General features: G+C 36.5%; 2 protein-coding genes across 6 annotated transcripts; both read right to left on the minus strand.

Moving 5' to 3' along the window:
* Nucleotides 1-3,693: 3,693 nt before the first annotated feature.
* On the minus strand, nt 3,694-9,368 carry LOC136233937 (serine/threonine protein phosphatase 2A 57 kDa regulatory subunit B' theta isoform-like). Of its 5 annotated transcripts, none has more exons than XM_066023671.1 (4): nt 9,125-9,368; nt 8,856-8,879; nt 7,179-8,541; nt 3,694-4,488 (listed from the first exon to the last, which is right to left on the minus strand). In XM_066023671.1, exons 3-4 carry the CDS (start codon nt 8,373-8,375, stop codon nt 4,138-4,140), a joined length of 1,548 nt encoding a protein of 515 aa, XP_065879743.1. In that variant the 5' UTR covers nt 8,376-8,541; nt 8,856-8,879; nt 9,125-9,368; the 3' UTR covers nt 3,694-4,137. The 5 variants fall into 5 exon arrangements, with proteins under 5 accessions (XP_065879743.1, XP_065879741.1, XP_065879742.1 ...); XM_066023669.1 differs by having other exon boundaries at nt 8,762-8,879; XM_066023670.1 differs by having other exon boundaries at nt 8,856-8,938.
* A 2,619-nt stretch (nt 9,369-11,987) lies between these two features.
* On the minus strand, nt 11,988-21,453 carry LOC136232745 (AUGMIN subunit 6). Its single transcript, XM_066022127.1, has 13 exons — nt 21,141-21,453; nt 20,959-21,015; nt 20,735-20,829; nt 19,998-20,148; nt 18,550-18,675; nt 18,299-18,455; nt 17,316-17,376; nt 16,951-17,239; nt 15,451-15,576; nt 14,145-14,306; nt 13,796-14,045; nt 13,161-13,637; nt 11,988-12,566 (listed from the first exon to the last, which is right to left on the minus strand). The coding sequence occupies exons 1-13, from the start codon at nt 21,354-21,356 to the stop codon at nt 12,526-12,528; spliced, it is 2,208 nt and encodes a 735-aa protein (XP_065878199.1). The 5' UTR covers nt 21,357-21,453; the 3' UTR covers nt 11,988-12,525.
* Nucleotides 21,454-27,532: the final 6,079 nt, after the last annotated feature.

The following is a 27,532-nucleotide window of genomic DNA, read 5'->3' on the forward strand; positions in this document are numbered from 1 at the left end:
ACAACAATTTGAAATTGGCTACAATGAAACATTTGCCCTTGTCTCAAAGCAAGATACGATTCGTACAATTCTTGCACTAGCAACATAAAAGACCTAGAAGTTTATCAGCTATATGTGAAGTTAGCCTTTTTGAATGGGTATCTTAAAGAAGAAATCTATATCGAGCAACCACCATATTTTATTGTTGAGAAAGAAGAAAACAAGGTGCTAAGGCTAAAAAATGCATTGTACAGTCTCAAACAAGCCCTGGGAGCCTAATATAGCAGAATCAATGTCTACTTCAGTGAACAAGGCTTTAAGAAAAGTCCGAGTGTGTATACTATTTACATAAATGCTGATAAAAATTCAAATATCATCATTGTTTCACTTTACATTGATGATTTGATTGTGACGGGTAACAATTCATCCTTAATCTCTAAATTCAAAGACAATATGAAGAGAAATTTCGAGATGACGAATTTGGACTTGATGAATTATTTCCTTAGCATGGAAATTATTTAAAGAGTTGAAGGAAATTTTCTCTACCAGAAGAAGTATGCAAGCAATCTTCTCAAAAAATTCAAGATGAAAAATTCTAAGGTTGTAACTACACCTTTAGTCAAAGGCAATACAGAAGTCTGATCGGTAACTTGTTGTATCCTACATCTACCAGAATCCTTCGCTCAATCGTTTCGTTTCTAGAATTCAAGTTTAGGCACATTATTTACTGCTCTAGCAACATTTAAATTTTATTTGAGAATTAACTCATATGGCACGCTCGCATCCAAATCCACACGTGTTCAATGTTGAAAATTATTATATTGCTAAAATATCGCTAACAATTTTTGGCACATCTAGTGGGACACGAAATTTTTTTTTTCATAAAGCTTTCTTATTGTTCTATTTCGATATTTTGTGAATCATAATTTCATACCATCTCTATTTCAGGCTTAGCAAAAAAAAAATATCCCTAATTTGCACATTTCGTGTGTGTTCTTCATTTCAATACCAAATTTGTTAGTCTAGCGTTAATAATATTATTAGTATTACGCAATATTTTTTATATTATATCCATATTTTTGGAATCACTAGTTCAGTTACGGTTTACCAAGCTTTTTATATTGTCCTATTTAACCTAAAATAGCACCTAGGAAAAACACAAATCAAGAACTACCCGTTGCTGATCCGAAGAGAATCAAAGCCAAAACTATAATAATGTTTCTGATGGTTTTGTGGCTAAAACTGTAAATCAATTAGAAGGGACAAATAGGCCACCTCAGCAACCATCATCAATAAATGACATCATATATAGACATAACATATCTTTGCGGAACATGGAGCGATATTTGACCGAGATATCATAACTTGTGAAGGCTAACACTGAAGCCTTACAGAATTTTCCTAGACAACCCGTCATTGACACCGGGATTAATAATTTCTAGAACGAGAGGTTAACAAGATTCCTGAAAGATGTGCCGAAGGAGAGCAAAAGGGAAAATATTTCCCAAGGAAAGTAGTATAGAAAACCTCCTTCTCGTGAGGAGAATTTAAGATTTAATGAATGTGGAGATGGAAGAATCTCGGAGCACGTCTCAGTACCAACATCACTACACCACATCAGGTCTCAGACATGGCCCAATAACCATGTCGAATACTACGGAGATAACCATGGTCGTAGTTCGGGGGCAATTGGAGAAATCAATATCGTGATAATACCACTCAATTTTCGGGTGCATGGAATGAAGGAATTAACGAAGCGGGTGATATACAGGGCATTCAGAACATTGTGCTAAAAATTTACGGACCAATTGTTTGTGAAGTGTACCATCCTGAATTTCAAAGACCCTATCCGAGGCAATATGATCAATTGTATCTCTTTCCTACTAATCTTAGAATTCTAGATTTTGCTATTTTTTAGGTGAAAATGGACAATCCACTATCAAGCACATCGCTCGATTTTCGTTCTAGTGCAGAGCATAATTTCGATATGCTACATTTATGCTTGTTCCCGGGATTTATTACATGACTAGCTTTTACGTGGTACATGATGCTACAGCCCGAGCCAGTTACCAATAGCGGGTGAATGGAGCAATTATTTCACGCTCAATTTTACCGAATTGAGCTCGAGGTATGCTTCGATGAATTATCTCATATGGTTCAGCGCCAAGGTTAGTCCGTTAAGACTTATAAATTGTTTCAAGAAAATGAGGCATCCTTGCTGAGTTAATGTTTTTGAAATTGAATTTGTTAAAATTATTCAACGCGGTTTAGAATTCGAAAACCGTAAAATATTCAGTGATTATTATGAACCTGTTGCTAAAATGTCTGATATGAGGAACTAATGCGTGGAAACCATGGCGGGAAAAAAATTTATAGGTAGTTATCATTGGGATGTAGAAACTCAAGAAGTAACTATGATTGGTTTAGCTAATACACGATTTCGCATTTGTCCAATTTAAAAAATAATAATAATTGAAAAGTTTCTGAAATTGCTAAACGAAATACAAACCTGTTGTATATGTTTAACAACAACAATCCTTCTTTTGACACACAAAAAAACATTACAAAATGTAATCTATTAATTAATGTAACTGTATGTTTTTTTTTAATTAACCCTAGAACTAAAGCCTTGTTGTTGTCCCCAAAACGAGAAACTTAACCATGGGTTTATTGTCCCAGACTATAGAAAAAAAAAATACAAAATATTACCTTTAATTGATATTAAGGGCATCTCTAAGGACACTCTAAATTTAGAGGCGGCATCTTTGCCGCAAGGTGTGTGGCACTCTAAATATAGAGTGACACTTTGCCTTGCAGAAAAGATGCCGCAAGGCAAAACCATTTTATATTATTATTGTTTTTAATTTTTTTTGTTAAAGGACTGTAGATTAGGTTATATTATTTATTTATTTATTTAACTTAATATTTAGATATAATATTTTAGTTTAAATATAATTTATTTTTAAATTCTAGTGTTATTTAAAATTTTAGATATATTTTTAATATTATGGATAATTTTTAATTATTGTTAAAAATTATAATAATATTTATATCATTGTTATGTGTTGTACATTTAAATTATAAATCGTAAAAAAATTTATTTTGTGAAAAATTAATATAATAATAATAAAATATTATTTGTTAAAAAGAATTTGGTTTTTGGTGTTATAAATAGAGTAGATGGTTGGAGAAGTTTTACTGTAAAACTTTATATTTAAAGATAGAGTAGAGAAAAATGAAGATAAAATAGGTAAAATAGAGAGTATTGTTGGAGATGGTCTAACCCGAGCAAGATAGTAACTAAAAGTTCAAAACTTTCTTACCTACCTCTAATTGACTACAACAAAATTGGGTAAATTACACAAATGGCTACTGAACTTTTCTTATTTTCACGGTATGATCTCTAAACTTCAAAACATAACATAAAAGTCACTTAACTTCATAGTTTCTAACATTATAACTGTTAAACTTCAATCAACATCTCAAAATGAGCTTAGACAATTTCAAAATAAAAAATTCAAAGTATTTGATTACAAAATAAAGTGAATTTTTAGAGAGCTCAAGAAATTGTGATTATAAAAAATGAGAATTCATATTAAAAGTCATTCTTAATTCTTGAGGCGTTAATAAAAATTAATAACTATAATATTAGATAATATTAGAAAGTTGAGTATTAGATTTCAATTGCTATGGATGCAATTTACTCTAACAAAATCTGTAAAAATTTGATATTAAACTATAAAAAAGGTAGCGTTTCAAAAATGGAAATCCATTTTAATGTTAAAAGATATAAGCAATATTTCTACATTAAACCAAATTCGTTCTCAGTAAACAATTGTACATTGACTTCAACCTTTCTCTACTTTCGGAAACACATCCAACCATATTAAATATTACTCCCAAAATTGCATTCTGCAGCACCCATTTCTTTCTCCATTCAAATCTAAATCTGCTCCTTAACTTTATGATAAGCAAAATAGGATTTCTGTATGCAAATATCTCACCTTTCCACCACCATGTTTTCAAATTTAGTTAATCCTGAACAAGGTGAATAAGCATGAGAATCAATCAGTCGTTCTCAGTCGCACCTTCCGTCCATGGTTTGCATTTTACGCCAGCTTCCAACCAAGTCAAGTAAGAGCAATTGCAGATGCAAATTTAATCAACTCTACCGATTCGTGGGGAGATGAGAACAGCTTCATTACTTGTTGCCTTCATTGCAGCAATTTCTTCTAAGCGTTTCCATGTGGCTTCACGTTTAGACTTCATCTCCTTTTCCCGTGTTTCATCTTCCTGATACTTGACAAGGCACTCATCGAAGAGCTCTGGATCAACATCAAAGAATATCTTGCGCACGTTGAGGGTCAAGCTTTGAACTGCCTGATTCCAGTGCTGCCTTGCATTTCTCTCTAAGGCTGGGAAGATGATTGGCAGTATCACTTTGCGATTTTGTTTGATCAAATTCTCAATGTGATCATTGTTCCACAAGAACAAAGCCCTCTCTGCCACCTGAAATTCAGAGAGATTCTAAATTAGATAGTTTTTATGAAAACACTCGTTTCCAATATCTTGCTAGCAATAGGCATAATAGATAATAATCCAATAAGACCAACTGCAAGTGGATAATCTTTATGATTTATTAGATCAGAATAATTCACGAGATAAGGGTAGAGAAAAAATAAGGGAAAAGTAAAGCAGCAGCGACACATCATCATCATCAAGAACAAAAAGAGCAGTGGAAGACAAAATCATGTGATCAAGTGAAATATAGCTAAATTCAGAAAGAAGAGACATACCAAGAAAATAATGAATTTGCAAATTGCTCTAGTGACATGTTATTTCCCAGAAAGAACGCAGATATTAGATAATTAAGACACCCATCCAACCAGTAAAGTACTTAAAGTAAACCTCAATACCAACTAAAATGACCAAACTCCTTTTGCACCCTTTCTCTCCATAAGAAGTAAGATCCAGCATCGGATCCATTTTTCTTTTTTCCATCAGTACTTAATGCTCTTTACTCTTGACAACTTACTCTTTTTTTTTTAGCTTCTGACTGATTTTCTTCCAAATCATCCTCTATTTAATACATTCATCTGCATCACCCGAATAGCATTCACCTGCCTAGGCATTATTATCTCTGCAACAAGCATGGCATTTCTCTACTTCCCAATAAGTTCCATAAAATACAACTCTCTGTGTGACAAAAACGCACTTCTTCTACAATTACTGAATTTTAAACAAAATAAAGCTTACTTTTCGAATAACCGCCCTTAAACTTTAGAAACAATTTTGAGGTGAGATAAACAAAGTTAAAATAAAGCACATGAAGAAAAGCTTGTGTAGAATACACTCAAGACTAGCATAGTTTGTTACCACTTTCTCCAACACTTCTTCCTTTGTATCAATGCATGCCTTCCAAACTAACTTAAATATTAAAATGAAAGTAAATGTGCTGAAGAAAGGGCATAAAAATCACGTCTTGTCTCTAGCAATCACAACTCAAAACAAGCATTAGAGTCAGCTATCTACATTTCAATCCTAGAAGTAATTTAGAAGACTGTTTGTGGAATCAACATCCTGATGCCATGCCAAAAATCCTCATCACGGAAATCATGAATCAGAAATCCAAGCATTACCCTGAACAGCCATCACAAGACCAGCTCGATCATAGTAAGCATAAACATGCAGTATATTTCAAATCTTATCTGCATTCCAAGGAAGTCTTGTTTCAAGTAAGGCGGAATGACATAGATGTATATTGATAACAAAACGCCAAAGTTCTGAATATATGTTGCTCAAACAGACAAATTGTACAACTAGGAATGGATTTATTCAAATAGCTAAAATCAATGGGTAATTTACACCCATGGCCCTTCAAATTGGGCTTTATTTTCTTTATGGTCCCTCACCTTTAAAACTGCACATAGAAGTCCCTGAATTTTTCCCATCCATTACTAACATAACAGCCCCTTAACCTTAAATTACTCCGATAGCAGGTAACCCTCCATTGTAGAGCTGATGGAAATGATATTCTAAGCAATTTAAGTCTTGAACTTTTTGGTTTAGGTGTGTTGTTTAGTTAGGAAAGAGAAAGTGATTGTTTAGGGTGAGAAGCTCAGAAAATGGTGATTTTTGAAAATCGAAAACCTAGTTCCATGGGAGATGGTGGTTCTAAACAAATTTAATTCTTAGACTTCCCCATTTTGAGGTTGTCCACAGTCATTTTGAGGTTGATTACTTTCACAAGGGACTTTTATATTATACTAATAGGGCAAAGTTTAGGGACTTTTATGTCCGGTTTTGAGGGTGAGGGGCCATAAAGAAAGTAAGGCTGAAGTGGAAGGGCCATGGGTTTATTTAACCCTAAAATCAATTAACCAACTTCCGAAGTGTGAATACAAAAACTTCTACTTCAACATCCAAAAGTTACTTCATGAGCACACCCAAATGCAATGTCATGGATCTTGTGCTCAACTCCAGCAGAAAAGAAAGTTTCCATAAAAGCATGACCTAAACTGTGTCGCTCCAATGACCTTCCATTAACATAATGATTTTCCATTAGTAATAAAGTGTATCTTACCACCATGAAAGATAGTGGCGTATCTGATGCTTTTAATTCTGTCCCATATATTGCAATCCCATAACACCTAACTGAGTAATCATCCACTTACCTGACAACTGGAGTCTCTCTCATCAGTCTCCCAAAGGGCCCAAAAAAGCTACTGCATTCATTCAGAAGCTTCCATTGACCAAAATAAGGAACATACAAGAGTTAGACAGAGACATTAGCCTCTTTGAGCTTCAACATTCCACAATATTTCAAAATGATTGGAACTGGCAAAAGGATGCAACTTAAATACTTTCTGCTTAATGACCAATTCAATAGAGCAGATGAATCAGGCCTTTTGTTGGGGCCTCTGCCAAAAGTTACTCCACCCATATTGGAACATTTTTTTGACATGCCATTGGAAAAACCAAAGGCAAGTAAATAACGAAGAAAGCAAGATAAAGTTTTTTTTTTTTTTTTGTCTCTTGAAATAAAATATAGACTGAACAATTAACTATTTTGAATTCTAATAACTTAGCTCTGTAGTTTGTTGTTGATCCAATAAGATTGTAAGAGGAGAAAATGTGAACAAGTAAAAAAGAACAAGAAAAAACACACAAGAATTGGTAAAAGTAAAACAACCGTCTACCTGAAAATGTGAACTACTCAAGCATCGGGCAATTTGTCGGAATAATGGTACCATGCAGCGCTGAAACTCTCCAGGTTGTGTTGCTTCTAGAACCTCCTCCAGTTCACCTAAGAACATTACCTCTTTTGAACTATTTGTAATTGGCCAATATTTTAGCATCCCCCTGATAACAGTATCTGCAAGCTTGCAGTCTTTCTCCACAAACTGTGTAATGCAATATGATAATTGCTGGTGGTACATGGGTAAGCATTTTGGTTTATGTAGTGGAATGAGTGCTCGGACAAGGAAAAGCTTGTGCTCCTCTTTCAATGGAAGGGCAAATCCATTAATTATACTTCCCAGAATCTCTAACAACTCTGCAATCCCATTATGCTTCTCGGTTTCAAAGATAAAACGATAAAAAATGTAGTTAATTGCTTTCCTGATGAATGGTCGATGCACCATGAATTTCCCATAGATACGGTGCAAGACAGTTTTCAAATACTCCCTCTCCCTAGGGTCCTCTGAATCAAAAAGATCCAACAACCTGAGAACAAAAGAGTGATCTACATACCTCTTAGCTAATTTTGCATCCGTCTCAGGTGATGCTACAAACCTCAGAAATAATTCATATACAACTTGCAAATGAGGCCATGCAGGGTCCATTGACGGTTCATCATCTTCTAAATCAAAGGACTCCAAAACTTTGTTCTCACGTGGCGGGGAAGAAAGTGTTCTGAATAAATTTATGGAAACCATTTTAACAAGTTCTTGCATCATAGATTCTGAGAACTTTCCATTTGCAGCAGAAACATAATCTACAAGCTCAACCAACGTTTGTCGCTTGATATCTTTTTCCTTAAAGTGCTTAGTAGGGTCACTGAAGTCGAACACAACAGTACATAAGTTCACTTTTCTGATAAACAAGTTCGGCTTTTCAGAGTTAGGCACATCTCTGAAACTAGGCAATGCCTCATAGGAAGGAACATTCTGATTCCCATTCAGCTTTGAATTTACAGCTAGAGAAAGCTTACTGCCATAATTTGGTCCTAAATTTGAAGATGTAGCATTTGAGTTTGGATACCGGTTATTGGATAAATCACTGTTTCTTGAGCTATTGGATGAATTGGACAAGGAAGTAGAGGTTCCCCCTCCCTCACGATTCTCTGATGATTTAGAGGGCTTCCTTGGGAGCCTATTGAGAATCTGTTTTATCATCACTTTGACAGTACAAAATCTACACTTTCGGCACTCCAAAACCTATCCAACCAACACTCCTTCAAAGGCCACAGCAAAGAGAGAATTATTCAGACGAGAGCACCAAAATCATTTCAAGCCAGAACTAATCTCCACCAAGGTGATAATCCAATCGATTTCGAAACAGCTGCCATAGAATAACAGCATTTTAGAAAGAAAAAAAATACTGGCAACACAAAATGTCATCCAAATCTATTAACAATACAAAGCAAAAGCTTTAGCTGTTTCATTTCCAAAATTAATGCTATCTCTTTACACTTGTACAAAGCAAAAAGGGAAGTAAAGAAACTAAATTAGAGAATAATTGAAGAGGAAAAGGCATTAAAAAATGGAAAATCAGAAAGTACTCTATAATTCTTGAGATTCAGATAATGTGATCAAGGTCCTGACAACCCGACTCCTCCATTCAGCTGAAAAGAGAAAGGGATAACGAATATTCACCTTTCCTTCTCTCCGTTAGCTTATCTATCCACGAATTAGCAATAAATTAACCGGATCATAAAGCAACAAGATCTGGGTATGATCTGAAAAACGATATAAGCAAAAGTTCCCTTAAACAAAATCCATAAAACAAATAAAAATAACTAGAGGAGAGGAGGACAGAGATTCGAAACTAATGTGATAAAGGCGATGGATGAATTGAACAAAACAAATTAAAAGGGAAAAGGGGAATAAAACAAAGATACGATGATTGCTTCGCTCATACTTACGGATAATATCTCTGTGCTGTGCTGGGAGCAAGTAAGAGAAAAAGCAAGAAGGGGATCGAAATTGAACGATTAAGAAGAGCAGAATCACTAATTGTGGTTGTTGTCAGCTCAATTTTACTCTTCTGGGTAAGCTTCCTTTCTCATTCTCCTTCCTAAAGTTTCTTCCTTTTTTGGTTTTTTAAGACTTTCTCAACAATTTCAACCTCAAAACCACACTTGTTTTTGTTTGTCAGATTCCTTTCAGTTCTAATTTTCTCCAGATAAAAGATACATCCTTCTTTGACCAATATACCCTTCACTCCGCGTCGTGTCTGACGAAAGACAGAAAAGGTCAAAACTGGAAATACGTAAAATATAGACAAGCAGCTGTGCTTTCACGCGCCAATTCCATCTGCGAGTGGGGATTGCTTATCCTTGGAAAGCATGTCCCTGCTCGTTTTGGAAGTTCCAAAACCTCTTTTTGGCACAGATTTTCGTCGAGATTTGACAAAAGTCTCACGCTCTCCAGAAGTGCGTCATCTCACGCTTCCAATCACTTGCGAAGATTTTTTGTTTCTACTTTCTAGTGTATCTCTTCAATTTTAAGTCTTTTTTTTTTTTAATTAACAAAATCATCAGAAGCTTTGAATTCTCATCATCAATTATTGCAACTTTAAACTCTCGCGTTTTGCTGTTTTAGGATCACTAATCGAATAAAAAACACTAGTACTAATTTATTTCACCAATATAAATACAACTTCATTTTTTTTAAAGTTCCATGTCTTTCAATTAATTTCCTATTATACTCGTATCGTATTTACTTTAGCTTTTTAATAGAGGCTACAAGGAAGAACATCTCAATCAGCTTCTCATATTTTTTATAGTTTAAAATTATAAAATTAAAATCATCCCAAAAAATATTATAAAATTAAAAATAAATTAAATGCTCTATTCATCAAATTACTTCATTAATTAAGAATGTATTAGAAAAATATCAAATGAAATTACAGTTGTCACTATATTCGTGAAATAACGAAAATTTTAATTTTAATTCTACATTTAGAGTCTCAACAATTCCAATCTTATTCAATACGCAATAAAAAAAAAAAAAAAGCAAAGCTTAATACAATTTTCACTACTTTTTTACATATTAGTCCTATATGGTAACATTCAACAGCAATTACTTAAAGACAACTATTTGTCCACACATGATAGCCAAATTAGTGGACCATAGTTTTTCTAAAAGAAGGCAATTCTACTCTCTTACTAAAAGATTTTGCTTGCTTAAGATTGCATTTCTCTTATATTTCTTGGGGCAAGAAAGCAAAATTTATCATTTTAAATCACTCTTAATCCAACTGATTGGGTTTATAGCATTTCCAATAGTTCATACTCACAACCATTCAATATACTTGTTACATCATCATTGTAAAATTCATTTAATAAAATTCATTATATTAAACTATCAACTCCAATGGTTAAACTCTAACATTTCTGTTTTAAACTAAAACTTGGACTTGAAACATTATGTTTGGCCACTCTAATTATTTAATCAAATAGTGTATGTTCAATTAGAGGGCAAATGTTAGGGCGCACAGGCTCCACTTGAGGACCCCCATATATTTTGAGAATGTATGGGGATCCTCAAAGGACCCGACCCTCCTAAAAACCCCAATTCGAGACGTCTATTCTTGAAACTAATCTATCTGTTTAGAGTATCTCCAATGGAGTACAATGAACCACTCATTATACCCTTCTATTAAACACTATTCCATTATACCCACATTGGAGATGCTCTAAACAGATGGATTAGTTTAAAAAACAGGCGTCTCGAATTGGGGATTTTAGGAGGATTGCGTACTTTGAGGATCCCCATACATTCCCAAAATATATGGAGGTCCTCAAGAGGAGCCGGTGCCCCCTAACATTTGCCTTCCAATCAAGCATACAATATTTGATTAAATAATTAGAGTGGCAAACATAATGTTTCAAGTCCAAGTTTTAGTTTAAACAGAAATGTTCACTTTCAATACCACATGAACATTTTGAGTTGGTTCTGCTGGTTGAATAGATGGCGTGTAATCTGAGAATGAGTTGAACAAAGTACAAACAAAACCATACAATTCACATATTTACTTTTGCACTCCACTGTAATAATGACATTGTTTTCTTTTGGGCGCAATATAAAAGCACAAACAAATAGGACATAGTACAAATGGTACACCTACCAGGTAGGTGGGGAACTTGGGTATCCTAAATTCCTCTCCCTAAAAGCTCTCCTCAACCAAAGAAGAAGAAGAAAAAGAGGACCATTGCAAGATCACTTTTAAAGTCAGTAATGCAAAGAATTGGAAATTGATCCTATAGACTAGGAAGCAAGTAATTAGCAAAATAAGTTCTATTAGATCTAAGGACCTAGAAATTTAGTGAAATTGAGATGTCAACAGTTAACTGAAAGCAACTTCATTTGAAAAGAGTGAACCTGTAATCATCAATTAATTCAATGGAAGCCAACAAACATCTCGCATATAAAGTGACCTGAAAGCGATTGAGCTAAAGCCCCATTCAGTTGTTGATAGGTTAAATGTACTACTAAACGTAAAACAAAAACACTACTACACAAATTCAATAAATTCACAATAAAATATCTGACACATGTACAGGGATGCGATAGCATGGATCTTTGCTAAACTTGAGATGACCTTTGCACCAATAGCAATTTCTGAATGTGAAATAGATTAACTCATGGCCATCCTCAATGATAGGCCGTAATTTAAAGAGGATAATAGTTGCCATCAAGAGATAAACATTATAAAGTCTAAAATATCACATCAAGACTCAAAGCCAAAATCTGCAGCCTGCAATAACTCTTAGATTGATTGAATCAATGAAAAATAAAATGAATGCATTAATTTCTTGATTCTGATCAATTACATAAATACACAATCAAATCCCTGATTATACACATCTATCAAATACATAGCATCAGTTCACCAACAATCAATCTTGAGAGTTACCTGGAGGCCTAGCCAATGCAGTTGTAGATTGTCATCGTTCTTGAAGCATTAGAAGTGCAATAACATCCCCATAAATAAGCCGTGCAGGAGAATTAGCTTATAATTCGATTTGCTGCGGACTGTGGCCTCCAAAGTTCAGAAACGAGTTGCCAAAACAGATGCCATCTCGGTTCAAAGCGTTGTCAAGTGCTGAATTGGCCCACATTTCCCCCCTTAAATAATAGCATATCATCCTAAAGGGGGTCTAGAAGGAAACATACAATCACCCATCATACAACATATTAGTGGGCGTGGAGAAATATCCCAATTGATGAATCAAAAACAAAAGAAACCCATCACAACTGACTAAACCATCTCCTCAAAAACCTCAACACAACAGTGCTGAATCATCTCCTCAATAATCACTCACTGTTCCATTAATGCTGTTTCAGTTTCAGAAAGTGGAGCTGCAAAAGAAATTAATTAGATTACCTTTAGAATGTAATTGAGGGGGGGAATAGGCAAGAAGCACTTGAAACCCATGGCCTTATCATATTTTTCTATTCACTTCCCATATTTTTTATTTTTTTTATTAAGCCGTCAAACAATCATTTTAATAGATTGAGCCCACAAAACATTATGTATATATTACATTGAGCACCAACATAACAGTCAGAATACTATTAGTATTAGAAATGATGATCTGGCTGTTATACAGATCTGCAATGTGCATGTAAATAATTGTTTGAGGGCTCAATCAAACCCAATGAAAGCATAAGGATCAGATATAACAACAATGACAAGTCTATGGGCTTAAAACTCCTTTTATCATGAAAAAAAAAATAGAAATCCAATGACAAAAGATATAAGCATAATTAAGTTATGAAGTAAATAATCCTTTAGCTGAAATATGTAACATAGCTTAACACTCTACAAAGGCATTCTGTGTTTGAAGCTCTAACATTTTGATTGCAAGTTATATCCCCCCCCCCCCCCCCCCCAACAAAAAAAAAGAGCAAAGAGGTGTCTGACAGAAAAGATTTGCAGCCAAAGCAACATACCAAGTAAATCCTCATATGAATCAGCTAATAGGGATGTGTCCATTAGCAAAGGGGGTGAGAAGACCTGATCATGAGGTTCCTCAATGTCATAAAACGACCCCGGTGTATGAGACATTGCACCATCTGAGACAGCCGTAGAGAGAAAGCCATTTATATGGTCATAATCAGTTAGAGAATCCAAATTATTTAATATTTCTGGTAGACCATTGAACTTGCTCCCAGCTTGACCATTAGTAATTTGACTCTCAATCAAGGAACTGTCCTTATGAGATGTAAGTAATCTCTTACTCTTTCTCAAAGCCACTTTGTTTTCTAGACCTAAACGAGAAAATCCAGTTGCTGATAGAGGTAAGAAGAAGTGCTCAGAACTTTCATCAGAGTGACTGTCACGAGATGATTCAGAATTCAAGGGTTGTGTAGATAGAGCTGCTTCTCTTACAGATCTTTTCAAGTCTTGGACATAAGAATTATCACTATCTACAAATGCACAAAACCGAAAATCAAATTCTCCACATGAAGCAATTCAAAGAAAAATTCTTCTGTAACTTATAAATGAGATGCCCTCAGCAGGCCATCAAGATTATATGCACGCATCAGGACATGAAGCAGGAGGCAAAGAAATGCATCAAACAAACCTTGTGGTGTGTTATCTACTCGGCTACTTGACAGAGGCTGATCCAAAGAATTTCTCCCTGATATATTTTCCATTTGATTGGTTTGAGGCAATGTTTGTCTCTTTTGCACATTTCCCCCTTTCCCTGAAGAATTTGGGGTCAAACTGAATAACTGTGGCAATTTTAATGCAGGGGGGCTGGCAGACACCTTGTCAAGCTGCATACTGGACATTTTGGAAGTTACCTCAGTAGCATCATCCGAACTACTTTCCTATTATTTGACCCCAAAAAAAAAATCAGTTCTGGACAAGGAATTCTGCATGGTTTGACACAATGCTACACATAAAACAATCATTTGTCCACAACTTACCAAGGTCCTTCCACTACTCTGAGCCTGCATGGGTGAGTTTGCTCGACCATGAAGCTTGGGCATTGGTGGAATATTGGAGGATATATTATTCACTTTCTCTGTACACTCAGCTATGGACAATTGTATTGTCGGAGCAACATCCTTGAGTTGGTTAATCAGCACCTATACGGAAAAGTATTTGAAATGGAAAAATAATCAACATAGTATAAAGGAAGCAAGTGTATTTTTCTGAAGCAGAAAATGTGACAATCTAAATCATAACCTAAAAAGTATTAATCAAAACAGATATTGTGAAAAGTGGATGCCCTTATCACTCATGAAGAAAATTTGCTGCCAAATTCTATGAAAAAAAAACACGATTAACAAAAGAAAAGGATCTACAAATTAATTTCATATTACTACACTGAGGACAGATATAAGCACAAGTATTACCCTTCCAAAATAGAATGGCAGCACCTATGTATTCTTAAGCTATTACTACAGAGAAGCATCTATCTTAATATAAATTTGGCAAAAAGCATCCTGAGGCCCCTGATCTTTCATTTTTTGGTGCATTAAACCCTTGATCTTTGATTTGGACACGTTAAGCTCCTCATCTTTTATTTTCTGTCACATTAAGCCCTGATGACCATAAAAGTTAGTTTTGAATATAAAACTCCATTAACAAAGTGTTATTCATTTCACTTGCGCTAGAAATTTTTATTTTTAAAAGTTCAAAACAGTTTTTAATGTGTAATGTGGCTATAGGAAAACTGTAAAAACCTTATTTCCAGCTGTAAAAAAATAATTTCAAACACATGAAATTGATAACACTTTTTTAATAGTATTAGATATTCACAACTAACCAATTTGACAAGCAAGGGCTTAATGTGACAGAAAATAAAAGATCAAGGGCTCAATGTATCCAAAAGATCAGGGGCTTAATGCACCAAAAAATGAAAGATCAGGGGCCTAAGGATGCTTTTTACCTATAAATTTTCTAAATTCCATGCACCATCCAGCAAGAAACCAACATGAAAATAATATCAAGTCTCCTAACATGCCTAAATTTTAAATAACAGAAGTCATTGTGAGACATGCTAGCTTTATTTGTCTTCAGGCAGAAGCTAAAAGAGCGAATACTGGAACATCATGTTACCAACCAGCATAAATCACAGGAAAACAAGATAGATATTTCCTTAACAAATGTTTTAGTCCAACATCAAGTGAAATCAGAAAAACTGAAATCATCTTATCGAAGCTCAAGTTTAAATTCTTCAGCTTTCCTGTAATTACCTGGTTAACTCATTAAAAATAAGCTTATTACCTGAAAACTAGCAAGGTGTTGCTGATGTTCTGCAAGAGTTGCAGCTAAAGACTCAGAATGGTCACTTGTACCACCATCATGTGCACTTCGTAATAAATCTGGACCTTCTCCCTCATTTGCTTTGGCCTGTAAAACAATTATTACACAATTGATCTTAAGAAAATGAGCAACAAAGAGAAAATTCCAATCAAAAGATTCCATTTACTATTAAATAAACAAGGACTTCTCTATTTCATAGTTCTCTCCGCCATTTTTGCCCTCTCTTATAATATATTTAGAAGGAAAAGTGTTAGTTATAGTAAAAGATAGTGCTTACGCATGACTTCTGTTTCTTACCGATTCTTATTAGTTATTAATGACATTTTAGTCAAACTATCATTTAATATAGCCCTAGTGGAAAAAATGGCAAGCATTCTGGAATGACCCAAAACACAAAGGTAGGACGAGAAGGGAGACACATGAAATAATAGGGCAACATATTTAAACATCCAGCTAGCTATCAAATAAATAAACATACAACATGACATGAAACATTGAAAGTAAATGAATACCTTTATTATTTAGTCTATTTACAGAATGAAGAAACTTCCTGGAGTACAGAAAGCACAGTATGGTAAAAGTAAAACTACCCCAGAAAGAAAAAGATATTGCTTAAAATATAGAAGAATTTTAACTGTAAAAATACCCAAAAAAAAAAAATGAGTTTTCTATTTTATGTTAATTAAATAAAAGATAAATTTATTCTTTAACATAAACAATATATAATGTCTCAAAACAAAATAGGTAAGCAATATATAATTTATATTATACCATATGAGTGAATATCTTTGCTTAAGTAACTAATTAAAACAATTTTGTACCTCTAATTTCACAGACAGCACAGTGTGAATATAAGTCAAAACATACCAATCAGTTAGCATCTGTATACTTCATGTTATTCAACAAAGTTTACACAAAAGAGAGACACAAACACAAAATGAACTCCATGCTAGCCAACAGAAAATATAGGACTGTCCCATGTTCAGAGAAGATCAAGAAACGATTGCACATGCACAAAAAACTAAACCCTCTTTCATGACGCAGAAGAGGTAAAACAGGCAGGCATAACTTTTGATCAAATATTTACAACTGCAATATTTATCCTCAATTCTCAAGATGAACATTTAAGCCTTGTCAAGCACTTTGTGGATCCAGAACCAAAAGAATCATGGCCTAGAAATTGAAATACTTCAATGCAAGTACTGAAGTGCATAATTCTTTATCTGAAGCAGTTATGAACACTTCAATACATATCTGTGTGGCAGTACCAGTGCATAAATATTACTGTAGAACTTTAATGTACTTGATCCCAAAACACATACAGAAACAAAGCCATAGCATAAATTTCATGAACACTCAATGATACAACAAGACCACCACGCAATGATACAACAAGACTAAGCTTTCATAACTTCATGAATTTAACAAAGCAGCTACAGAAATAAAAAGAAGTAAGCACACCAGATGAAGAGATTGTTTGTGAATACGTTGCAATGCATGTGTCCAACGCCTAATAATTTCTGCAACATCAACAGTGGGTTGGATTCTTCCACTTCTATCATCCACGCGAGCATGCATTTCATCCTTCACTTGCAGATGGGAAGAATCTAGACTATTCTTCATCTTTTCTCTATTTACATTTATATATGACCCATCATTTGGTTCCTTGTCATCCAAATGTGCATCTGAAAACGGAACCTGAGCACTCTGATCCATAGCTGCGAGCAACGAAGATCCGGAAATGCGATATCTGAAAAAAGAATATTACTTATCAAAATTATTAGATTTCATATACAGCAGCCAAGTTGATATATAGTAGTAATCACCTATGCTCCCGATGAGCTATTAAGTCCTCAATAGGACCGGAAGCAAGAACTTCATGCTGACCTGTAAAGAAGATAATAAATAGAAAAATCATCAAAGGCGTGATAAAGAAACAGATATTAGCAGCATCAAATACAAAGGCGGTCAGACAGACTTGTACAAGGAAGGAGTCGAATAAACAAAGGGTAAAATACATCCACGGCCCCTAAATTATAGGGCAACTAACATTATGTTCTCTAAACTTCATTTCATGACATAACAGTCCTTAAACGTTACATTATACAAACAATAAAGTCCAAATAAAAGAAAATCCGTTAAAAATTAACTAAATGATGACTTGAAAATAGGTATTTGACCATAATTTATGGTGACATGGATAAAAAAAGGGTTAATGATGTAGTCAAACTTGTCCAGGTCATCAATTCATTAATTTTTTTAAATGGATTTTCTTTGATTTGGATTTCAATGCAAGTATAATATAAAGTTCAAGGACTTTTATGCCCAATAAACAAAGATCAAAGTTTTAGATCCACAGAGAAACAAGAAATGACTAGGATATTAATTACTGCTAGAGAAAGAAAAGAGTTTCATCAAAGGAAACCATCTTAAAAGAGAAGCAAAGAATCTGCTCAACCATTATCCATTTCCTAAGGACCTAAGCAATACTGTTCACTGATCATTGATCAATAAACCAAGGACATCGGGATAAGGTTCAAAAAATGCCAAGGATGTTGTTGAGAAAATAAAACCTTGATAAGGTTAATTGAAGGTAATTCAAGTTAATCTTTAAGGTAGACCTGATATCATGATATGTTTTGGTAAAATGTGCATAACAACAGTGCAATACTCAAAGAGAAGTATATAGCTGCAATCCTTTGTGCAAAGTGATTTTTCACTCAAGAAAAAGTCAACCACAATGCTGCACTCTGATGTGAATAAATTTAATGAGGAACTAGAAATAATGCGGAAGGTGAATTTAACTCACTTTTACGAGCTAATATAGACTCCCACAAGCGAGTAGCCTTTGAAACTAAATGGGAATTCTGACTGGAGCTTGATACAAGATCATCCCACAACTCGCCTTCCAACTTAACTTTGTTCCTCAAATCATGCAGTTTTTCCAGCTCTTGCTGCAAGTAAGCCTGACATCCAGGTTTTTCATAGAAAAACGTGAGTAAACACTCAACTTCTATCTGCTGAAACTCTCACAAAAATGCAAATCAATTTCCCCTTAACCTCTTCTGCACAAAGACCACGAAATTCAGCAGTCATTTCATGAGCGAGATTGGACCACATTGCCTGTCTTTGTACTGCTGTTTCGGCATTTTTAAGGAACCTCCTCCGTTCAAGGGCTATTCTAGCCTGTTTATAATGAAGTAAAATCACAACTACTGAAATTCCAGCAAATAACTTCTCTCTATACACACACACACACACACACACACATTGCAGTGCAAGGAATCATACAGCAAATTTTATCTTGTTAACAAAAGGGAATAAGTCAAAAGACCACAATCAACAGGAATTCTTTTCTCAAATATGTCCCTGTCCATATGGTATACTATAAAATGCAAATCTAAAGCAGTTGCATCAACATGATAAGTATCATAATCACTTATCATACTAGCAATTCCAGTGCCAATCAGATATGAAGCTGATAAAAATGATCTTAATATTTGTATCAAAGAAGGCATGGCATATAACAATGTAGCACATAAGAGTGTGAAACTAATACACCGGAGTAGAGAGACAAACTAAACGTTGGAAATTCAAGATGCCTATCCTATTTTTTTTCTCTCCCCTTTTTGAAATGCTGAATTGGTGAAAGATGATAAGGGGGCGTATGCCATCAGCTACCTATATAATCATCTCATCTTTACCTATATCCATTTGCTCTTGAGATCAAGGTTATAAAAAACGCTAGGCGCTAGTTGGGCGGGCAGAGCCCTCGATGATTAATCGGGGATCAACCGGATTTATATTTTTGTAATTTTTATTTGTTAATCAACAAATTGTTATAAAAAATTCAATTAAAATACGTATTATACTATTTAAAAATAATAATATAAAATTATTTAATATGAAAAACACGTATATTTGTAAAATATATCTTTAAAAATGTGCAAATATCAATATTTCAACAACAATATCATTGAAACAACTCAAAAGTGAATTATAATAAGGCAAAAAATAAATTCGCAATAAAAAATACTTTTGCGCAAAAAGCGGGCCTAGGCGAAGCCCATGCAGCTAAAAATCCCGTAGGGGCCAAAAAAGCCTAGAGGGACTAATCGGATAAAATCAGACGGATTCTCGATTTCGAGCGCCTAGGGGGCCTTGGTTTTGTACGGTGCTTGAGATATATAAGTATATGGAGCCAGGACAGTTTTTAAGCAACCCCACTTACCATCATGATTGCAAATTTGCAACACAATTTAACACTGGCATTTTTATTGTGGTCCAGTCCAGTCTCGGAAGTAATTTATCCTATATTGGTGCATTTCACATCCATATAGTTCAAATCATACTAATTGCCTGATATCTAATTGAAAAATGTTATATTAGTTAACCAAAAAAATACAAAGCAACTTTTGAGACTCCCACACAGCCACACCACTGGCTAGATTGATATTTGTCACTCTGCTATTTTGTATAACTATATCACACCAAAGAAATAGTTTTACCTTTGTTACAGGAAGCAGAGTAGCTGCATGCTGAAAGGCTACATCAGTTAGTGAAGCAGGCAGTGGATTAGAAGCTACATCAGCAGAAAATGTCCGTCTATGAACCTCTCGCAAGGCATGCAAGGACAATTGCCATAAAAGTTCAACGAATCTGCAGTGACATCAGAAGCTCCAATAGATAAGTAAAAGCCTACCTATACTAGCATGTTAATGCTAGCAATACATGAACATTTTGAATACTTATGACAGCCACCAGCATCCAAATTCAATTTTAAGAGCTTGTTTTCAGGTAGATCTTTTCAAGTATATCCAGCTATCAAACCAGTGCATGTGTGGATGACTGTATTCTAAATCATAGCTTTCATCAGGACATTTCACTTACAAACAATAGTTATTATCCCTTCATCAATAGATAAATAAAGCCATTTTCTATAAATTGATTGACTGCTTCTTCCCCCGGAAGCCAAACGACCTCCGGAGTCCCAGATTCCAAATCCAGATTGCCTAAGCTAGATAACAAGGCAATGCAGAACTCCTTGTATTGCATTATGGGTACTAAAACCTCTACACCAGCCATTTGCATGGTAGGCAGGAATTAAACATGAACAAGCATGAAGAATACATTGATATGCGAGTTAATATATATCTTCCTTGCTCCCGGATAAAAATAAGGGAAATCAACTTTCAAACTCTTATAAATGCGAAAAAGGAAGGAAGGAATGAATAAAAAGCTCTACCTCGGTCCACAACAAGTAGCAAGTGACGAAACCCTCGAATTACTCCTAGGAAGCGCCCCTTGAGATTCGAGCTCACTAATAATCCCTTGGACAACCTATGCATAAAAAATAAATCCAACTCAAATTCAAATAAATTTTCCACTTCAAGAAGATGCAAGAGTCTCAGAATCAACAGATATATAATTCAATCGAATCACAATAATCCGTAAAACCTTAATCCTTACCTTGCGAAAATCACGCGACTGTGCTGAATCAAAAATCGGCCATACCTTATCGAAATCCTAAGAGATCGCAAAATTAAGAACAGAAAAACCAAAGGAATTAGATTCTTCAACTAAAGAAACTCTCATAAAACTAACACAGACATTCGTGCGCATGTACAGGTCAGGAGGGCCAATATGTTTACTTTAGCGGATTGAACAGGACCACGAAGGGAGGACAAGATGAAGTAGAGGAGCTGCTCGCCCAATTTAGGGTTGGAGTGGCGGAAGAGCCCGACCCGAGGAGTACCGTTGGATGCTCCGAGCCCGATTATGTTTGGATCCAGACCCAAAAGCAAACAGTTGGTGTACATTGCGCTTTCTAGCTCTACCTCCCTCTCCTTCTCTCTGTCCATCATCATCCAAAATTCGCTCTCCCGTTCTGCTCTTTCCTTCTCTCTCCTTTCTGCTTTGCTTCTTCTGCCTCTGGTTGGTTGTTTCTTTTTCTTATTTCTTATTTCTTATTTCTTTTCTTTATTACAATTGAAATTTTTAAAAAAATGGGGGTCCTTCAAGAATAAGTTAATTTCAAAATCGAACAAAGAAGGAAGGAATGAAAACAAACTGGACAAAGTTTATAAGTTTAAAAAAATGAAGGGCTTATTTTTAATTTTTTGAAAATGGGCCCAGATTGATGAAATTTAAAGGACTCACGTTATCGGGAATTTGAAATGGCGAGAGGGGAAGGAGGATATGCTAACGTGCGCCGGTTATTTTGTTGCCGGCCAACTTCTAATCGTTTTATCGTCGTCTTCTTCCATTCCATGACTCACTTTTTTTTTTTTTTTTTTTTTGGTGAACCATTCCATGACTCACTGATGCGTTCCTAAAATAATACTACTATTTACTTATTATGCATGTAATACAAAATTATTTAGGTTTCATGTGTTTTTGAATTTTTGTATACTACAACTATCTATTGGTAGCAATCCGCTGCACATATGTTTCGTATTAAATTAAATATTTACTTTTTCAACATGATTATAATACGAATTTTCGTATAAATTTGGTTTTAATCAAATGCAAATCTTTTATAAATCTAAGTTTTCTTACTCATAAATAAGATTTGATATTTGTACAGAATTTAATTAATTGAACAAATATTTTTTATTTAAGATGTTAAATATTAGGTAACTTTATTTTTAAATATATTTTCTTATTATAATTTACTTAAAAAAATTGGTAAAGCAACTTAATCAAACATATTTTTGTTTCATATAAAAAAAATCAAACATATTTTTGTTTTTAAAAGGGAAAAAATTTGATAACAATTTCATCAAATTAATTACATCATCCAATGAGGACTTTGAAGCTAAAAAGAAAGATTAATAAAACATTGAGTCGTTCTAACGACATTATGAAGTTAGATACTGTTCTTTTTTACTGAATTTAAGTAAACTGAACTGAATATTACTGAATTAAATTGGACTGAATGTTACTAAACTAAACTGAATGCTACTGAATTTAACAATAATGATGATATTAAACTTTTAAAATAATTTTAATATTAATATTAGACATTAATAAACTTATAATAATAATAATGCTTCTAATAATAATAATGACACTAATAAATAAATATATTATTAAAGATAAAATTAAATTAATACTTGAACTATTAATCTTTTTCTTTATTATTATTATGACAGGCGTTTTGCGATTTAGGCATCGCGCTACCCATACCCTCCCGATCGCCATATCGTCCGTCGCAGAGATCTCCTAACTCCGACGCCGGTCCCGTTTCTCTCTCCGCCGTCGCCGGTAGTGGGAGGTTGTCTGTCCCTCCGGCGCCAATCGCGGTGCCTGTGTGGGTTTGCTGTCGTACGGCTTTACCCGTGCGTGTCGTGGAGTTTTTTCTTCCGGTTTCTTGAGATCTTGGTCCCCTGTTTCTGTAGCCACCCCTGCCGCCGGCCGCCATTTGCTGCTGTGCTCTGATCGCCGACATCTGGTCAAGGGGTCACCGCCGGTTTCGGCTTCATCTGGTCATTTCCGGCTCGCCTCTACCATTTTGGTAGCAGAGTTAGTTCTTTCTCCTTTCCCTGGTTCTTGTTTGGTTTTCTGTTGGTTTGTGTCCTGGTGTTTGGCTGCTTTCGTGTTGCTCTGTGGTTGTGGCTGGCCTGATTTTGCTTGTAGTGCTTTGTTGTTTCTTCCTGTGTTGTTTTTTGGTCTGTGTTTTTGGCTGTTAGCAGTTTGTGAGCCTGGAGATTGGCCTTGGGGGAACTGCTTGTTTGGGGTGTGCTGTTTGTATTGAGTGCCCTGGTTCCTGGCTGTCGCTTTGGTTTCACCTTTCTGTTATTTGAGTTTGCTGTTAATCATGGCTGGTGTGGAGAAGGCAATAGGCAATTTGTCGTTGTCAGATGGTGAGGAGGAAGCCCTAGATCTTAGTGGACCATCATCCAATCCGATTGCTAAAAATGGAGGGCTAACCTTGATTGGCCGTTTCCTGACTGAACGTTCTATTAATACTGTAGCCATGAAGGCTAGAATGGCCACGATATGGAGACCAGGTAGGGGAGTGGCTATATCCGAACTATCCAACAATAAATATGTTTTTGAGTTTTACCATGCTATTGACTTGGCACGTGTAGTGGAAGGGGGCCCTTGGTCTTTTGATAACCATTTGCTTGTGGTATCTCTCTGGAAAAATGAACCGTCACCGGACTTGGTGGACCTATATATTGCCGACTTTTGGGTCCAGATTTATGACTTGCCTAATGGGTCTATGTCGGAGGGAGTGGGTAGACAGATTGGGGACTTCATTGGTAGATTCCAGGCTTATGATATCAATAATAACACCGGGTTGCGTAGGTAATTTATGAGGCTAAGAGTCTCTATTGATGTGAGGAAGCCGTTAAAGCGAATGAAGAAAATCCGTAAGGGGAAGGAGGAGTGGGCTTATATTTCATTTAAATACGAGAGATTGGGATCATTTTGCTATATATGCGGGCTGATGGGCCATACTGATAGATTTTGTGATAAGATCTTCACCTTAAAACCTGAGGAAATCACTAGGGAGTGGGGGGATTGGTTGAAGGCCCCTGCTCGCAGAGGCGGGGATGTGTTGAATGTGAAGTGGCTGAGAGAGCCAGGTAGTCAGGCTATAAGCATTAATTCTAGGAGTGGTCAGTCGTTAGGGAACACTGTTGAAACTTTAAAAGTAGGGCAGTCTAGTGGAGGTAAGGAAGTGGGGAAGGAGAACATTCCGGTGGGAAAGGAAGGGGCAAAGCAGAAAGGAAAATTGGATGTAGGGATAGGGAATTCAATTATACAGCCTGTGCAGGAGGGGGAGATAGTGAATATGGCTGTGGATAGGGATGATGAGGGCCTTGAATTGGCAGATGATCGTAAGCGCAGGCGGGCAGGCCCGGATTCGGTGTCTGTTCAGGCTATTGTGAACAAGCTACAAGGGAACGGGGATGGTCAGATCCTTAGCATTCTGAAGGGGATAGTTTCTACGAGCCAAGTAGATCTCTCTTCTTCTAATGACACAGAAACGGCGAGGTCTGCGGAGCAGGCCCGCCGAGGATTATGAATTGCTTAAGCTGGAACTGCCGGGGGTTGGGGAACACCCGAGCAGTTCGGTCCCTTGGTGAGCTTGTTAAGACAAGTAAGACGGACATGATGTTTCTGATTGAAACTTTGGTAGCAGGTTCTTGTATTGATGCTTTGAAGAGCAAGTTTGGGTTTGAAGGGTCTTTTGCAGTTGATTGTAGAGGAAGGAGTGGGGGACTAGCTTTACTTTGGAGGAAGTCTGACATGGCTTCGGTGGTTTCCTTCTCTGACCATCATATTGAAGTTCAGGTGCATGACACTGAGAAGGGAGATTGGAGGCTGGTAGGTTTCTATGGTCATTCTAACCGTGCCAACCATGTGTGGTCTTGGAGTCTCTTGACTCAATTGTGCTCTTGCTCGATTCTACCTTTACTGGTGATCGGAGACTTTAATTGTATTCTTTCGAATTCAGAGAAACTTGGGGGCCTAGGCTACCCTCAAGGGTTGATGCGTAGGTTTCAGGAAGCTGTGGAAGAGAATATGTTGATCGATCTCCCTACACAGGGTAGCCAATTCACGTGGGAGAGGAGTAGGGGGAATAAATTGTGGGTCAGGGAGAGGTTGGATAGGGCTTTGGTCACCAGTGCTTGGGTGGACAGATTCCCAACTCATCGGCTTCGCACTCTGGTAACTACTTATTCTGATCATGCTCCGATTTTCTTAGAGTTTGATAATCCGATCAGTAATGTAAGGCGCAATCATTTTCGCTTTGAACAAGAGTGGCTTTCAGACCCTGAGTTCAAGGTTCTGGTGAGGACTTGTTGGCTAAGTAGTAACTGATATACACTTACTGCAAAGCTGGCAGCCTGTGCCAGCAGCATGGAACAATGGGGGAAGAAGTACTGGATGAGGTTCAGGAAGCAAATTGAAGGCTGTAAGAGGAAGTTGGATACCCTTGTGGACAGCAGCGCTCCGAATGTCGTGGTCAGATTCCTTCAGGCCAAAAGGGAACTGACTACTCTACTTGATGCCGAGGCTATACATTGGCAACAAAGGGCAAAGAATTTCTGGCTACAAGAGGGGGACCAAAATACTAAGTTTTTCCATGCATGTGTCAAAGCTAGAAAGCAGAGGAATACTATTCGCCATCTGAAGGATGTGAATGGCCTAGTAGTAGAATGAGCTTATGACATGGGGGTTATTGCCAAGGCTTATTTCTCCGAGCTGTTTGCTGGCCCTAATAGCCTGTGTTATGATGCTGTGAATTGCCTTGCCCCTCTTGTTTCACCTGAAATGCAGGCAGACCTGTGCTCCCCATTCACTTTTGATGAATTCAAGACTGCCATGTTCCAAATGCACCCTGATAAATCCCCTGGTCCTGATGGGTTAAATCCAGGTTTCTTTCAACACTTTTGGGACCTGATTGGACCTGAGATTGTTAATGCATGTAAAGGTTATCTGGACCGCAAAGAATTTCCCCCGCATTTAAACGACATGATAATTGTCCTTATCCCCAAAATTGACAGGCCTGAGGGTATAAAAGATTTTCGCCCTATCTCCCTTTGCAATGTGCTGTACAAATTGATTGCCAATGTCCTAGCTAATAGGCTCAAACTTGTGCTACCTTCCTTGGTATCTGAGACTCAATCTGCTTTTGTCCCTGGCCGGTCTATCTCTGACAGCATTATGGTGGCTTTTGAGTCATTACACTTTATGAAGAGAAAGAATAGGGGTAGAATTGGTGAGGTGGCTTTAAAATTGGATATTAGCAAGGCCTATGATAGGGTTGATTGGACCTTCCTGAGACTTGTCATGCAAAAATTAGGCTTTCCTAGGATGTGGATTGAGTGGATCATGTTGTGCATTTCTTCTGTGGAATACTCTGTGTCGCTTAATGGTACATTTGTGGGGCCAATTACACCTGGTAGGGGTCTGAGACAAGGTGACCCTCTGTCGCCATACCTATTTATACTGTGTGCTGAAGTCTTATCTAAATTGATTACAAGGGCGGCGGAGGAGGGATCCCTCCATGGATGCCTTATCACGAGGAACGCGCCAACTATCACACATTTGTTCTTTGCAGATGACAGCTTCCTTTTTTCAGGGCCTCTATGGATGAGTGTAACAAAGTTGGGTTGATCCTATCTGAGTATGAGGCAGCATCTGGCCAGGCTGTCAACCTGCAAAAATCTGGGATTTTCTTTAGTCCAAATGTAGGCATGGATCTGCGAAACGAGGTATGTAATTCTCTTCAGGTCTTTCACCCTCTGGATACTGGTCGCTACTTGGGACTCCCCTCACTAATTGGGAAGTCCAAAGTGGCGATTTTCAGTTTCCTCAAAGATAGACTTAGGAAGAGGTTGAGTGCATGGACCTTTAGATTTCTTTCTGCGGCTGGTAAGGAAGTGCTAATTAAGGCAGTTGCACAGGCCCTGCCAACTTTTTGTATGAGCGTCTTTAAACTGCCTAAATCCCTTTGCCTAGATTTGGAGAAGATAATGAATTCATTTTGGTGGGGTATGAAACCAGGGGGTAGGAGATCGATTCATTGGCAGAGTTGGGACAGGCTCTGTAGGGATAAGAGAGAGGGTGGCTTGGGCTTTAGGAACCTCCAAAAATTCAACTTGGCCTTATTAGGCAAACAAGCCTGGAAGTTAGTGGTTAATCCAAATTCTTTAGTGGGTAGAATGTTCAAAGCTAAATATTTCCCTAAGGACCCTTTCTTTTCCTCCAAATTAGGCAATAATCCTAGTTTTGTTTGGGGGAGTGTTTGGAGAGCCATTGAGGTACTGCGATTGGAAGTTCGTTGGAGAATTGGGAATGGCAAGTCAATATATGTATGGAAAGACCCATGGGTAAATACTACGGCCCCATTCAGGGTACAGGGTGATGATGTTATGCAGCAGGATGATACAAAAGTGGCTGATTTGTTTATTCCTGGTAGGAAGTTGTGGGACAGAGGGAAGGTAGAAGATTTGTTGAATGAGGCAGATGCCAGAATTGTGTGTAGGATGGTATTGCCAACCAGAGAAGTTGAGGATGGACC

Source organism: Euphorbia lathyris, chromosome 6, assembly GCF_963576675.1.
Source record: "Euphorbia lathyris chromosome 6, ddEupLath1.1, whole genome shotgun sequence".
Classification (NCBI taxonomy): Eukaryota; Viridiplantae; Streptophyta; class Magnoliopsida; order Malpighiales; family Euphorbiaceae; genus Euphorbia; species Euphorbia lathyris.

Excerpts from the sequence above, each read along its gene's own strand:
- LOC136233937 (XM_066023673.1), bottom strand. The coding sequence starts at position 8,375 with ATGATAAAACAGATTCTCAATAGGCTCCCAAGGAAGCCCTCTAAATCA. Across the intron at positions 4,489-7,178 it reads TGAGTAGTTCACATTTTCAG|GTGGCAGAGAGGGCTTTGTT; the intron begins GTAGACGGTTGT and ends TCTGAATTTCAG.
- LOC136232745 (XM_066022127.1), bottom strand. The coding sequence starts at position 21,356 with ATGATGATGGACAGAGAGAAGGAGAGGGAGGTAGAGCTAGAAAGCGCA. Across the intron at positions 18,456-18,549 it reads GTGGTCTTTGTGCAGAAGAG|GCTTACTTGCAGCAAGAGCT; the intron begins GTTAAGGGGAAA and ends CCTGGATGTCAG. Across the intron at positions 12,567-13,160 it reads TTCATATGAGGATTTACTTG|CTCCACTTTCTGAAACTGAA; the intron begins GTATGTTGCTTT and ends TTTCTTTTGCAG.